The sequence below is a fragment of the Rhinolophus hipposideros genome (assembly GCF_964194185.1).
Source record: "Rhinolophus hipposideros genome assembly, chromosome: 15".
NCBI lineage: Eukaryota > Metazoa > Chordata > Mammalia > Chiroptera > Rhinolophidae > Rhinolophus > Rhinolophus hipposideros.
This window is the reverse complement of record NC_138061.1, coordinates 14029951-14046510: the sequence shown is the minus strand read 5'-3', so window position 1 is coordinate 14046510 and position 16560 is coordinate 14029951. Positions and strand designations below refer to the sequence as shown.

General features: G+C 32.9%; 1 protein-coding gene across 2 annotated transcripts in view; it reads left to right on the top strand.

Annotated features, from left to right (window-relative positions):
- Window positions 1-16560, top strand: part of NHLRC2 (NHL repeat containing 2) — a 38741-nt gene that overhangs the window by 6077 nt on the left and 16104 nt on the right. For both annotated transcript variants that reach the window (XM_081074013.1, XM_081074014.1), the window contains 2 exons: window positions 2800-2921; window positions 7980-8109. In XM_081074013.1, the coding sequence (XP_080930139.1) occupies window positions 2800-2921; window positions 7980-8109 (252 nt within the window). The remainder of the gene's footprint in view (window positions 1-2799; window positions 2922-7979; window positions 8110-16560) is intronic.

Below are 16560 nucleotides of genomic sequence, written 5' to 3'. Positions count from 1 at the left end.
AAAATTGAAATATGTGAATAAGAACTAATTATAGAAGGGCAATATACATTGAATTTTAACTTCATCATGAAATGATGTTACTGTACGATGTTTCAAGTAAACTCTTCTAACTTCCTCAAAAAACAAAAATACCCACAAAGCCCCATTCAAATCAAAAGGAAGAAATCTTTAAGGTGTAATTTTTAAGCATATTTGTATCTTGTTTTTTCAAAAAACTGCCACACTTACTGTATCTTATGAATGTATTACAGTAAGTCCTCACTTAACGTCATCATAGGTTCTGTGACGTCAAGTGAAATGATGTATAACAAAACAAAATTTTACTGTGGGCTAGGTCACATCAAGATGAGATAAGTAAGTTCCTGTGGCTTGTCATGAACATGATAACAAAACAATATTGAACGAAACAATGTTATTTGAGAACCTATTTTATGTACATTTTGGATTTGGGGCAATTTGAATGGAAGTATTGTGTTTCACTTTCTATCAAAGTATAGCCATATCTTTTTAAAGACCAGAACAATACCCTAGGAACTTGAGACTGAGATTATAAAATAAATAACCTGGGATGTGTACATAATTTTACTTTTCTCTCCTTCCATAAGAATTTAAGCATACTTCTGGATCATTTCCTTTTATGTGTAGCAAAATGTCAGTATCATTCAAGCATACATCGATTTGTTCCATATCTCCCTGGTCTTAGATCTTAAAAGCACTCTTATTTCCATCTACATAATAAATTCCATCTACATAATAAATAATAAATTAATAAAATCTTATTTTAAAATAATTAACAGTGTATCAGTCAGGGAGAAAAGTAGTTCATCTCTTTGCAATCTAGCTTTAGTAACACATGCAGCATTAGTACATAGAGATACCTGAGTTCTTAATGCAAATCAACTAATCATATTCCTAAGCCCTGGTGCTATTCTACTTGTGCCAAGATATTTCTATTCCCTTAGCTCTTGAATTTTTTGTTTTTTGTTAGTATTTGAGTGTTTTATGTTTATTTTGTGTTAGCAACTTCGTGTTTGGATTTATGACATGCAGTTATGAGAATTGTTATTCAAAGAGTATCTGTTGTAGCAGCTTGAATTTAAATGGCTACAAGAGGTTTTACTAGATTCTGTAAGTTTTAAAATAGTGTAGGGGAGTGTTCTTTTTTGTTTAACAGAGAAACTAGCAGCAAGCTAGCTTTCCCAAACATGTTTTTTAGGAATACTATCTTGTGACAAATTAATAGTTATTCTACAATTTTTTAAAAGGAATTCTGTGCTCAGATATACTCAAGAAGTACTGGTTAGATGTGGTTTAACAGATTTTTGTTGGTGGTAATTTCGCTGTACTTCTCATATCTTTTATTCTGCTAATTCACCTCATAAATATCCAAGAGGGAGTTATAGTACACAGTATCTTCGAATCTGAAGTGGCTACAGTACTCTCCCTTTCTCTCCCTAAGGGAACTTTCATCAACAATATTATAAATACTAGTAATAATAGTAATAGTAATACGTATATGCCTGACATTCTGAGCACTTTACCTGTATTAATGTATTTAGTCCTCACAATGCTATGAGTTAGGTATATTATTAGTTCCATTATACAGAAGACAAACTGAGACACAAAGAACCTGCCCAGGTCATCAGCGAGGAAGATGCAGAGCTGGGATTGAAACCCAGGCTGTTGGGTTCTTGAGTTTATGCCCCTGCCCACCACACTGTACTACCTCTCTGACTAACATCTTGCGAACAGTGGAGTTCTACAAAGCATAGTCTAGAAACACTGCCTTAGACGCTTGTTCTCTGGTCACCGAAGTAACAATTATAGTTCATTATACTATGTACTCTCCATATTGAATCTTGAATCTTCAGATATTGAAGAGAAGTAGGCCATGAGAGCAGAATCATTCTGTCTCTCTTAAAGGGTTTATGAAATATTATAGAACTTTGTGGCAAAGTGAAATAGTAAATATGAAGAATCCTTAACCTAGGGTTCGTAGACGATTAAGAAATGCTTGAGTGACCTTCAGGATCTAGGCACCCGGTGAAATAGTTTGTCACATTTTACGGGCATGTGTATTTTTTTTATAAGGAAAGGGTTCATAGTTTTCACTGTGCAGTTAGTTGACCCTTGAACAATGCAGGGTTTAGGGTGCCAATCCCCCCTCACGCTGTACAGTGAAAAACCCACGTATAACTTGTGACTCCCCCAAAACTTAACTAATAGCCTACTGTTGATCAATAGCCTTACATAAACAGTTGGTTAGCACATATTTTTATATGTGTTATATACTGTATTCTTATTATAAATTAGAGAAAAGAAAATGTCATTAAAAAAGTCATAAGGAAATACATTTACAGTATTTATTGAAAAAAAATCTGCATGTGAGAGGACCCACGTAGTTTAAACCTGTTCAGAGGTGAATGGTATTATCAAATGAGCATATCTTCCAAAATTATTAAATATCATTCACCTAGGTGCTAAAAGATTAAATTTATATTTAATTCTTTGTAGTCTAGGTCATAGGTAATTAAGGCGCTTTTAAAAGTATTTTCTTCTGATATGTTACTTACTATATGTAAGTGCAAAAGTAGCATTATCCAGAGCCCTATCATTGGTCAAACTTGTTACTCTTGAGAAAAATAGGTATCTTAGGAAGCATTTTAGTGTTCAAGTGGAAACATCATGTTAATTTATATTAAAATCCCAGTTTTAAACACAAATTTTATTTTGGAGGGTTTATTTTGAGATAACTTTTTAAGTAGAAAAAATTTGTCTTATGGCTATCTTGTCTTTTAGGACCCAACCCTGGAAGAAAAGATGGAATATTTTCAGAGTCAGCTTTTAATTCACCACAGGGTGTAGCCATAATGAATAATATCATATATGTGGCAGATACTGAAAACCACCTTATAAGAAAGGTAATTTTCCATTTTAAATAAAGTTTTAATACTAATCAGAAAAACTGATATTTGCTTGCTACATATTTAAAGTGAGAGGGTAATGCTTAAATACTTCAAATCATCCTTAGTTGGCTGTCTTCATAGGTACTTGTTTTAGTTTTATTCTTAGGTATCTTGTTTTTCTGTGTATCATCCTGTAGTTGTCAAGGAAGACAAACCCATCAATCAAGTCCTTCTTTCTTTTTTTGTGCTTTGTTTCAAAATCATATGACTAAATCACCCAAAGCTCCTCATTTGGAGGTATTTTCCTAGCTGCTATTTACGAAGTGATTTGTTTATTCAGATTCTTTGCCAGTTTTTAAATTGGGTTATTTGTGTTTTTTAAAATTATTGAGTTGTAAGAGTTCTTTATATATCTTAGATACAAATCCTTTATCAGATATATGACTGTCAGAAACTTTCTCACATTCTGTGGGTTGTCTTTTCAATTTCTTAATCATGTCTTTGCACAGAAGTTTTAAATTTTGATGATTCCCAATTTATTGTTTTTTTTCTTTCATTGCTTATGTTTTTGGTGTCATGTAAAAATCCATTTTGAAATACAAGGCCACAAAACGTTACTCCTATTTTTTTTCCCTAAGATTTTTATAGTTATGGCTCTTAGAGTTAGGCCTTCAATCCATTTTCAGTTGATTTTTGTGTGTGGTGTGAGGTAGGGATCCAACTTCATTCTTTTGCATGTGACTGTCCAATTATTCCAGAGCCATTTATTGAAGAGACTGTTCTTTCTCCATTGAATAATCTTGGCAACTTTTTAGAAAATCTTATTCATACATGTATGGTTTTATTTTTAGACTTTCAAGTCTATTCCATTGATCGAAACCACACTGTTTTGATTACTGTAACTTTTAATAAGTTTTGAAATCAGTAAATATGAATCTTCCCATTTTCTTCTTCTTTAACATTGTTTTGGCTGTTCTGAGTCCCTTACAATTTCATATGAATTTTAGGATCAGCTTCTCCATTCCTGCAAAAACTTCTGTTTGTTTCTCGTATGAGTATGTCTGTAAAAAACAAATGCTAGTTTTATATCTTCCCTTCTTATTCTCTTCTATTACATTGCTAGACAGAACCTCAGTTGCTTTTAAGTATTAGCAGTGATAGGGAATGCATGTAAATTTTTTCCCAAAAGTTTAATATTTTCTGTAACTTTGAGGAAAAAATATTTATTAAGAAACTTGCTTTATATTCCTAGGTACTAAGAATTATTATATAATTTTATGAAGTACATTTTCTACATTTATTGAAATGTGTAAGTTTTTTGCCCTTAGTATGATGATGTGATGAATTAATAGATTTTCTTTTTTTTTTTTATGTCAAACCATCTTTTTATTCTTGGGATAAACCTAAACTAATGATGAGTTGTTTTAAAAGTAAAGTTGGATTTGGTTATCCAAAATTATATTTAATATTTAAAAATTCATGTTCATAAATTAAATGGCTCTGTATTTTCTTGCACTATTCTCCCTGATTTTGGAATCAAGGTCACACTTACCTTATCAAATGAGCTGGTTCATTTTTATTTCTTTTTTACTTTTGGAATAATTTGTCTAACATTGGAATTAATGTTTTTGAACATTCATTAAAATGCCCCTGTAATATTACCTGGACCTGGGGCTTTTTACAAGATGAATTCTTTGATTATCATATCAGTTTCAGTGACACATTTCTTAAATCCAGATTATTTCAAGGGCCTATCCCTAGCTGCCTATAGCATTTTTGCAGATTGAGTTCAGTAAAAAAATTAAAGGTTACACTGATAATACTCTACAATTTCAAGAGATTATAGAGCAGCCACTAGAAATAATGCAAGAGGATATCACTAAAATAAATCAATGTAATTTACTGTAGTAACAGAATAAAAGATAATAACCACATGATTGTTTTACTATATTCAGAAAAACATTTGAAAATGTTTAATACCTATTCATGATAAAATTGGTAAACTTGAAAAGGAAATGAACGTTGTGAACATGATCCTTGTATGTACCCTCATACAAGATTTTGAATGCTTTTCCTCCAAGTTTGGGAACAAGGAAAAGATCCCCACTCTCACCATGCCTATACTGGAAGTACTAGCCATTGCAATAAGGCAGCAAAGAGCAATGAAAGGCATACAGGCTGAAGAGGAAGAAGTATCTTTGTTTGCCAATGTCATGTGCATAGAAAACTTGAAGAAGTCTATGAAAAAGCTACTTAAATTAATAAGAGAATTTAGGAAGGTTGCAGAATACAAAGTCAGTATAAAAAGACCAACTACATTTTTATATACTAGTCACAGTCAATTGGAAAGTGAAATTTTAATTTTCTATTTATAGTAGCAACCAAAAACATAAAATACTTGGAATAAATTTAACAAAATATATACAAGACCTGTATGCCTTAAACTATAAAATGTTGCTGAGAGAAATTAATCCAGTATTGGATTGGAAGGCTCAGATGTCAGTTCTCTCCAAATAGATTAATAGATCCCTTGCAATCCCAGTAAAAATTCCATCAGGCTTTTTTTGTAGATACTGACAAATGGGTTCTAAAATTTACATGGAAATGCAAAACAAAGGATTCATTATATCTAAAATAATCTTGAAAAAGAACAAAGTTAAAAGACTGATTTCAAGATTTACTATAATTGCCAAGATTTCAAGATTTACTTAAGGCCAATCAAGACTGTGTGATACTTTCATAAGGATAGACTCTAGATCAACAAGAAAGAATGGAGCGCCTTGAAGAAACCTCAGACCTATACAGTTATTTGATTTTCAAAAAAAGCATCAAAACAGTCAACGGGAAAAAGCAAGTCATTTCAGCAAATTGTGCTTGAACAGCTAGATTCTTCTATAGGAAAAAAAGAAACATGGTCCCTACCTCACACCTAATACACATTAATTCAAGATGCATCACAGACCTAAATGCAAATGCTGAAACAATAAAGCCTTTAGATGAAAACGTCTTTGTGACTTGCAAGTGGGCAAAGATTTCTAAAGACAGGACACAGAAACATAATAACAAAAGAAAAAAATGATAAATTCAGATTGATCAAAATTTAAAACTCATTAAAATTTACTGTTAAAAAAAATGGAGGCCGGCCCGGTGGCTCAGGCGGTTAGAGCTCCATGCTCCTAACTCCGAAGGCTGCCGGTTCGATTCCCACATGGGCCAGTGGGCTCTCAACAAAAAAAAAAAAAAAAAAAAAAAAAAAAATGGAAAGCCACAGGCTATCAGAAAATAGTCACAAAATTCATAAAACTGAAAAATGAGAACACAGCCCAGTAAAAAATGGGTCAAAGATTTGAACACATTTTTCAAAGAAGACGTAAGAATGACCGCAAGTACATAAAAAAGTGATCATTATGAGTTTAAAAGGAATTGTAAGTTACACGTAAAACCACAGTGAAATACCACTGTACATCCACCATAATGATTAAAATTTATGTGGTGACTGAGAACACTATAGATTGTCAAGGGTATGGAGCAATTGGAACAATGGTTGGTGGGAATGTAAAATGGCAGACAGCTGGAGAAAACCTGCTGGCAGCTTTTTTATCATACTAATCATATACCTATGCTTTAACAAGGCAATTATACTCTTATGAATGTACCCAAGAGGAATGAAAACATATTTACAAAAAGCTTGTACAACAATATTGATAACAACTCTTATTTAAAGGCCTCACACTGGAAAGAGCCCAGGTGTCCATCAGTAGGAAAATATATCCATGAACTGTGGTATATTCCTATGCTAGAATACTACTCAGCAATAAAAAGGAACAAGCTGCTGATACATGAATAAATCTCAGAAACATGTTAAATGATAGAAGCCTCACACAAAAGAGTCCATACTGTATGATTCCATCTATCTGAAGTCCTAGAAGAGACACAACTAACCTATGACTGGAAAAAATAATAATACTGTTTGTCCCTGGGGGCGGGAATGACTAGAAAGAGACACGAGGGAACTTTCTGGAGTGAAAGTAACATTTATATCTTTATGTAAGTTGGGGCTACACAGGTTTATGCATTTATGAGAATTCATCAAATTATACACTTAAGATTTGTGCATTTCATTGTAAGTTTTGCCTTAATAAAGGAATAAGGAACTCGGAGAAAATACAGAACTCTAGGTGATGATAAGCATGCTGAGATATTTAAGAACAGTGTACTAAGGTTTATGATTTACTTTGAAATGCATCAAAAATACAAATGGATCGAGGGATTGATAGCTGGATAAAATGTGATAAAGCAAATAAGTGAAATGTTGATAGTAAGTGGTGGGTGTATGGGTATATGTTGCAAAATTCTTCGAACTTTTCTGTATGTTTGAAAATTTTCGTGGTAAAATGTTGGGGGAAGGGTCTCAGGAGATGAAACCAGAGCATCTTTTTTTTTCAGTGGAATGCATTAGTTTTTCAGTTTATGCAGTAAAGGCAATATAGTGTAGCAGAGCTAGAACTGTCTGTATTCAAATCCCGTATCCTGGACTTATTAGCCATGGGAATCTTGGGAATGTTACATAATTGTCTGTGCCTCAGTTTCCTCTAAAATAATGAAAAACACAATCATAGGGTTATTATGAGGATGGATGGATGGATGACTCCTAGATCAGTGCCTAGCACACATTGAGCTCTATCTGTGTCAGTAATTGAAATAATATACATTTAATTTTAAACACGCATTTTTCTAGATTTTCCTTTCAAATTTCAAATTTCACTTTTTAAATATTTTATAGTTAAGATGAGATCAACACCAGTTATGGTAGAGGCATGATGGGGGTGGGGGGCGAGCAAGAGGAAATTGGGGAAATGGATGGGTGAGGAAATTAAAAGGACTGAGTTTTGTGTTTTTGAATAACAAGATCACCCTACACTGGGTTAAAAAGTTTTGTTGTTTTCTTAAGCTTTTTTTTTTCAAAAAGCATATTTGTGTTGCAGATACTTTCTATGTGTTCTATTGAAAATCTTCATGTACCAAAAGAAAAAAAGAACATGTATTGTATAAAACATGTATTAATTTCTATAGATTGACCTAGAAGCTGAGATGGTGAGCACCGTAGCAGGCATTGGAATTCAAGGTACAGATAAAGAAGGTGGAGCTAAAGGAGAACAACAGCCTATTAGTTCTCCTTGGGATGTAGTTTTTGGAAGATCAGGTATGTAAACTTTTAATATTAAATATAAGTAAACTTTGCTTAATAAATATAAGATTTAAAAAATACTCTGAGGACATTCATTTAGATTAATTATTGCTAGTTATTTTATACTTTTATACTTGTGACTAGGATTTGTTAATTGTGTACAAGCAAAGCCAGCAGTAATATGTACAAGACAGAGTATATATTATTATATATAACATCACACATTTTATACACACATTAAGGTATATATTACTGTAAACTAACGTTCAGGAATTTCATCTTTCAATTTGCAACTTTCAATTAATATAGTTCTGAATATTCTGAAGTTGGAAGGATTATAGTTTCAGAACTTCAAAAGATTATGAACAATACCGTTTAACAATGTCGTTTTCATTCTCGTTTGAAAAAGAAATTAAAAGTGACAACTGCTTTTTTTAGATTATTAAAATTTGTATGGAAATATGATCGCTTTTTTTGAGCAATTAAAAAAATTTACTGAATTATGTAGATAGTGATAATGAATAAGATTTACATTACCTTTACAATCTTTATTACCTGTATTAATTAATTATAAGATAATCCAGGAACATAAGTATTCTTATTTTTTATTGGCCCTCAGTGATGCTAAGATGGTTATCTACATGTCTAAAACCAGAGTAATGCAAAAGTAAGTTAGTAGAATATACTGAAAATGGACTTTGGGACTAACTGGTTTGTACGGTCTTAAAATACAGAGGGTGCCAAAAAAATGTATACATATTTTAAGAAAGGAAAACTATTAAAATTGTAATAATCAATATATACCAATAACAAAAGATGAATACAAGTCCCATTTGACTTCTGCAATTACAAAAGGTCCTCAAAGTGGTTGCCATCAGAGTCCAGACACTTCTGATTATGGCGAACTACTGCTTGAGCAACGTTGACCAAAGTATCCACTTGTATACATTTTTTTGGCACCCTTGGAATATTGAGTGAATAAGCACCAGTTTATTTGAATGGCTTTACATCTGAGATAATATTCTATGATGAGGCCAATTTGCTTAACAATTCAAAGGCCTTAATTTTTTTCAGTATGATTAATTTTTTATAAAGTTTTTAATATTCATAAAATAACTGAACTTCTGGTACTACCTGTAATTAATCTATGTAACTTAGGTATTTTGTGTAAATTATTTTTGAGATTTTCATTTTTGGAATTCTGTATCTTAATTATCATGAGTGGTTTTAGTAGCTCATATTGGGGAAGGAGTTGGGAAGGTAGAGGGAGCCGTACGTTCCAGGTGCAATCAGTAGGGGAATATATGTAGAGAATTTAAAAACAGTAGTAAAACCAACTACAACTCAGTCTTCTTTTTATCACGATGCACCAGCAATTCTAAATCATTTCAGGATTTAAAATACTCATCCCCACTAGGACTTACCACTCCTGCCTCCCTGCCTTCGGTACACTACTGAACTATTTCAACATAAATCTTATAGATAGAAAAATAGTCTGAAACATCTTTCAGTAAAATAGTGAAAGTGAAGGAGAATTGTTACTTTGGTATGATGTTACCCTCCCTCCAGGGAAAAAAGAATGTCTGCCCTTAGTATGTAAGCCCCTATGATTTAGCTAATAGTCCATATAGTATTCAGTTATTGATTTTTACATTTTGCAACTTACATCCTGTATTTACTGTCAGTAATTGCCACAATAATTCTTCATAAAAAAATCATCCCCTCCCTTGTTCTCCCCTCCCTTCCTTCTGCCTCTATCCCATAGACTCAGTGCACTTGGGGCCTTGAAGCCAGAGCTATCCTGTGTGATCAGAAATAAGGACCTTATCTAATGTAACCATGGTTTTCTACTCTAGGATATGCCTTCTGCCCTTCTCTCCCGATAGCCTCTGGAATAGCGTATGGCTGAATAATCTCTTACCAGTATTTTTTTCCAGTCCCTTTCCATTTTTGGATGGTGCAGCTTAGCAACTTCTATTTGTGACTTGTACGATGAGACTCTGTCTTACAACAATGATAATAACAAACATTGATATACACTACAGTACTTTCTGTGCCAGGAACTATTCTAAATGCTTTCCATATATTAATGTTCACTAATTCTCATAACAAGCCTTCGAGGTAGGTACTATTGGTATCTGCAATTTAGATGAGGAAACTGAAACATATTCTAGGTGTTAACTACTAAGATGTGAAATTAATAAGAACTCAAGTGGTCTGGCTTCAAAGTCCATGCTTATAACTATCTTGCCATACAACCTCTCAAGAAATTTTCACCCTACCTGATCATTTCACTGAGGCCTGAAAGTGTGTTCTTACAAATAAAATGAGTTTTAAAAAGATGGCATTTATGATATCTATCAAACTAACAAGAGTCATATTAATAATTTATACTGTTCATTCTGGATTTTGAAATCTGAAGCACATAGTTGTGTCACTGAGTATGGATATTAGTTTTGTCCCTTCTAAGAAGAATGTGGCAATCATGAACATTTCAATCTTAAATTAAAAGTACACTTAATATCACTGACTTTGAAAAGTCATAAATTAAAAATAAAAAAAGAACAGTGCCAAAAGCTAAAAAGGCTTTGGAAATATTTAAAAAGGCAAAACCCCTCATAATTAACAGTAAGGATTAGTGAAACAGTTTCAGAAAACAGGAATAGAATCAGCAAATGAAATATGAAAATGAAAAAGGTACCTGCAACCCAGCTTTAAAAATTCTGTTATCTTAAGCAACTATGATCAAAATAGATCCCACTGATTAGAATCCTCTTAATAGCATCTGTGAAATTGTCCATTAGTGTAAATAGTTTTTTGTACAGTCTCTAAACCTCCTACGAAGCAAAGCCTTAAACCTCTAGGAAAAAGCAGCAAAGCCTGTCACCCCTAGGGCACAGGAAAAGTGGAGGAAGGGTAGAAGAAAAAAATCTCTACTTCTTGGGGAGGGACAGGCAAAGATCCCATACTGATACCAAGCAGACATTCCCCACTGCTCAAAACCACTCACGGATACAAGGCTGCCAGAGAAAGAAGGAACAGGAACAGTGAAAAGCTCCCCACCTCCTTACATGGATATCTAGGCACACAGGGCCTCCCTAAGATTGAAGCTGATCAGAACAACAGAGAACACTCCTTTACAACCTAGTACAGAATGAGAAACAGCAGTTTATCCCTCAGGGAGTTAAAGTGTGAACAGATAACCGCTCGTGACTCTGCCATGCAGGGTGACTGAAAGCTGAAGATGGAGTACTAACACTGAGGAACACCTTCCATTCTCTAGGCCCCCATGCTTAGGCAGCACCAGCCCACTGCTAGAGAAAGTCAAACTATGGTGAACTGATATGGCAATAATACTCAGACCCAGCCCAGCTTCCGACTATACTGACTCAACCTCCCATAATTACTGCATAAATACTACTGATCTCAGCTTTTATAGTTCTACACGAGATGACTGGAATTTTATAAAAAATGAGAAGACACAGATAAAGTAAGCAAAAATAAAGCAAAACAAACAACCCAAACAAACAAAAAACCCCAGCAGAAAAAAACAAACAGGAAAAAAACATTTTCAAGAGACAAAGCAAATAACAAAAATAGACTCAGAGACAACGTTAAATTTGAAACTATATGACACAGACTTTGAAATTACTGTGCTTCCTGTGTTAAAGAATCTAGAGAAAAAGGTGGCCAACATACCTAAATAGGTGAGGAATTTCAGCAGATAGATGTAATCTATAAGAAATAGTAAAATGGAAATGCTACAAAAAATGTCAGAGATGAAAAATTCCTTCAACATGCTCAACTAGACACAGCTGAGGAAACAACAACCCTAAAGATAAATCAATAGAAATTATCCACACTGAAAAATAAAGAAGAAAAAAATGTGAAATAAAAAGAATATAATATGTAAGAATGGTTGAATATAATATCAGAGTCTAACATATGAGAAAAATGATACTCCAGAAAGAGGAAAAAGGAGCAGAAAAAATATTTGAAGAGATTACAGGTGAGAATTTTTCACAGATAATGAAGGACATCAAACCACAGACTTAAGAATCCTAAGCAGGATAATTCATAGACATATCAAACAGCTAAAAGCCAAAGAGAAAATCTTGAAGGCAGCCTGAGAAAAAACATACTTTCTATACAAAGGAACTAGGAAAAGAAAGAAATGAGACCTCTTATTTAAAACTGTGTGAGCTATAAGAAAATGGAATGACATTTTTAAAGTATCAAAGAAAAAAAGAGTTAATCCAGACATTAATGGAGTAAAAATATCTTTCAAAAACAAAGGCTAAATACTTTTCCAGACTTCCTTCACCCATCCCCACCTGCCCCCACCCCCCAAAAAAGGCCAAGAGAAATCACTATCAGTAGACACATGCTCCAAGAAATGTTAAGCAAGTTCTTTAGGCAGAAGCAATGTTATTCCAGAAGGCCACTTGGGACTCTTAAGAAAACAATCACTTTGGAAAACAGTTTGGCAGTTTCTTATAAAATTACACATACCCTTATCATATGACCCAGCAATTTCATTCCTAAGCATTTGCCCAAGAGAAATACATATGTCCACATAAAAACCTGTATACATATGTTTAGAGGCTTTAATCATAATTGTCATAAACTAGACACCTGAAATGTCTATCAACTGATGAATTAATAAATTGTGGTGTAGCCAATACTACTCAACAATAAAAAAGAACAAACTATTGATACATGCAAAAGGAATGAATCTCAAAAGCATTATGGTAAACAAAATAAATCAGACATATCGTGTTTCCCCGAAAATAAGACCTAGCCGGACCATCAGCTCTAATGCGTCTTTTGGAGCAAAAAATAATATTAAGACCCGGTCTTATTTTATATTATATAAGACCTGGTATTTATTATATTATATTATATTGTATTGTATTATATTATATTACATTACATCACATTACATTATTTATATTAATTATAGACCGGGTCTTATAGTAAAATAAGACCAGGTCTTATATTAATTTTTGCTCCAAAAGACGCATTAGAGCTGATGGTCCGGCTAGGTCTAATTTTCGGGGAAACACGGTAAAAGACTATACTGAGGAATAAGAAATACATTGTTGTCAGCAGCTCGAGTGGGTGGTGGAGGTGGTGGGAGGCAGACTCAACAAAAGGTCATGAAAGAATTTTTTGGGGTGATGAAAATATTCTATCTCTTGATTCTAGAAATAGTTATAAGATTGCATACGTTTGTCAAAATTCATAGAACTTACACCTAATAAGAACGAATGTTACTTTCTATAAATAATACCAGATTAACCTGACAAAAAAACAAACAAACACAAAGTCTTATAAACATCAAGTCAGCGTGGTAAGATAGTATAATCATCTCTCAAATTTTAGACATAAAAATACAACGGGTTTTAACAAAGTAAACACACACTAGTCACATTGCATAAAATTTATTCCTCAAAAAATTCCATATCACATGATTATTTTTAAAGGATAAATATTTTTTTAAGTATGACTATTTTATCTATTTATTTGAAACAGTAAAAAAAATGGTACATTTTGGAAACTCAGTGGCATAGGATAAATTTTTTATGGCATTTTATAGCATATTAATGGAACTCTGAGAAGCATATTATGTAAGAACATAAGTACCAACACTGTAGATTATAAGACTAGCATACTAAATAGTTGGGTTTCAGTCATTAAAGGTTGTATAAGAACAGCTAAACTTCTATCTAGAGAAAGTACTGATTAAAGGGGCAAGGAAGGTTAATGGGATTCGGGTACATTATCCTTTCCATAAATGATTCTAAATTAGGTAAAGTCTACTTAATGACTAGCAGGGGTTTTAAACTTTATGATAAAAAAAAATCTCTCAGATTATTGTCTGGCATGAGTTAAGTCATAATTTTAGAAACATGACAGTTTCTGCTGAAAAAAATGAATTTATTATAGTAATTATTTTTAGTGCGTTATGTAGTTTTGACCATAGAGTGATAATCAAAAATGAACAAAGATGAAACAATCATTTTTGTAAAAATCGCTTTCTGCTCATTATTTTTATGCTTTTATCACTGTAATGCCATAATTAGGTTAAATATTCAGACACTATTTAAAATACATATACACACATATTTACACATTACATGTATGTTTAAAATAATCAGAGGTATTTCAAGTCTCTTTCCTTACTCTCTTCTTGAAATAAGTTGTTTATTAACCAGGCTTCTTGGTAGGGTATATTTAACTGTGTATTTGTCCTTGTTATTTTTAATTCTCTTTACCTATTTTGCTTTTTTAAGGTTTAATTTTTAATTAAATATGCATATGAATGGATACATTATAAAGTTCAAATAATAACTAAACATCCACATGCATATCACCTCGCTCTAGAAAGAAAACGTTAGAATACCTCGTGCAACCCTCTATGACCATTCCTGCCCCTCTTTCCAGAAGGAGCCACCAGTCTAAAATTTTTACTGTCTTCTCTTATTTTTTCACACTATGTCTGGATGGATCTCTCAATATATAGTCTTGCTACTGAACTTTCTATAAAAGAAATCATACTGTAGGTCTCATGTATCCTGTGTTTTTCTCACACAATAGACTTTTTCTGATACTTGTCCATGCAGCTAGTTGTAGCTATGCTTCATTGTTTGCACTGTAGAACAGCCTAATATATGAAGATATAATACCTAATCTGTTCTTCATGTTTTCCTCCTGATAAATTCATCCATTCTCAAATTCCTAACTATGGTAGAATTTCAAAGACTGTCTATAAAATTCTTAAAATATTAAAAAACTTAAGTGTTTACATGAACAAATTTTCTCAGCCACAATCCTCTTCAAGTTGCATTTAAACCCACATCTGTTTAAACCAGTTGTATAGTTATGTAACTTGAATATATCTGAACCAATTCAGTATGAATGCAAAAAGGAGGTTGTTTCTATGAAAACAAAGTTGAATATTTTGGAGAGACTCAATAAAGGCAAGAAGCTAAGTCAAATTGTTGTTGAATTAAGTGTGGTCCTAGATCAAAATATTGGCTACAAATTGTACATTTATCGTTCTTTAAATAAAGAGTTTTATGATTGGCAGACAATAGATTTTTTTCTAATAGATTATCATAGCCAGTTACTTCAGTAAAGGATTCTACTACACTTATTTACTTCTACTTTTGTTACATAAAGGATTCAGGTAGCTTACAAAGAAATAAACCCTAATAAAATAAATACGTTTAAATAAGAAAATTGAAGCAATAGGTAAAAAGGGAAGAAAAGAGATGCAGCCATACTAGTATTAAAAACCGAATACCATGTTTCTATTAACCTTTGCTAAAGATAAATTTGCCTCTCAGTTTCCTAGCAATCAATACAACAATGCAAACACAATCAGTTATGATATTCAAATTTTCTAGGAATTTAAAAAAAAAATTGATACTTAGGAAAAAGTATAACTACCTATAATACCGAGAGGGTATTTAAAAGGTAATAATTGAAACTACCAGCAAATCCTACGGTAAAAACAGGAACAAGTCTCATAGGGCTGTGTTTTGATGAAATACATAATATGAAACACATACACAGACATATAAATATAAATGAACGTGATGCGTATGCACTGATGTATTTTTTAATGAATGACATGTTGCCAAAACATAGTTTAGTAAAAATAATTGTAAGGAGAGCCAATATTCTCTGACCCAATTTCTCCACACTCTGACAATGGACATTAATCCAGGATTAGATTTTAGACTAATTTAAAGCAGTGGCTCTTAAAATGTTTTGGGTTAACATACCACTTTGCAACTCTGAAGAGAATCTGACCCATTTCCCCAAATTTTAAATGGAATTTCTGGGAAGTTTAAGTACCTCATAAAGCCTAACCATGAACGCCTTGGGTATACAACACAAGGTTAAAAACTCTTAGGCTAGAGCAGTCATTGTTATTACAGGTCTTTCATACAATACTTGAAAGCCACTTTCTCTTAGCCAGCATCTTGAAAGGTGTTGCCCTTACGTACATTCAAGATTACTCCTTTTGCCAAGTACCCAAAGTGAAGCTATTTTAAGCTGTTTAAACGCAGAGTCACATGCTTATAATGGTCGTTGAGCTAAGTAAGGTAGGACTTACTTCCTTTACTCAAAACTGAGCTTAATGACACAAGCTTCAGACAGCACGTCACTCCAGTTGGAAGCTGAAGGAGTACTTGTCAATAGAGCCAAGAATTTCTTGGAAAGCAATCTGGATGCATTATCAATAAGAGACAGACAAGTAGAAATTCCACGCCATAAAGTATGATTGAAAAACTTTCAGCCTAGAAAAATATTTAAGACTTCTTAGCCATTAAATAAACCCAACTAAGGAAAGCAATCAGGAAAGAACATCCTGTTTATAAGCAATGTAAATCCTGATGCCTGTGACAGATTGAACGACTGGTCTCAGTTCTTCACTCGTCTGTAGTAACAGCA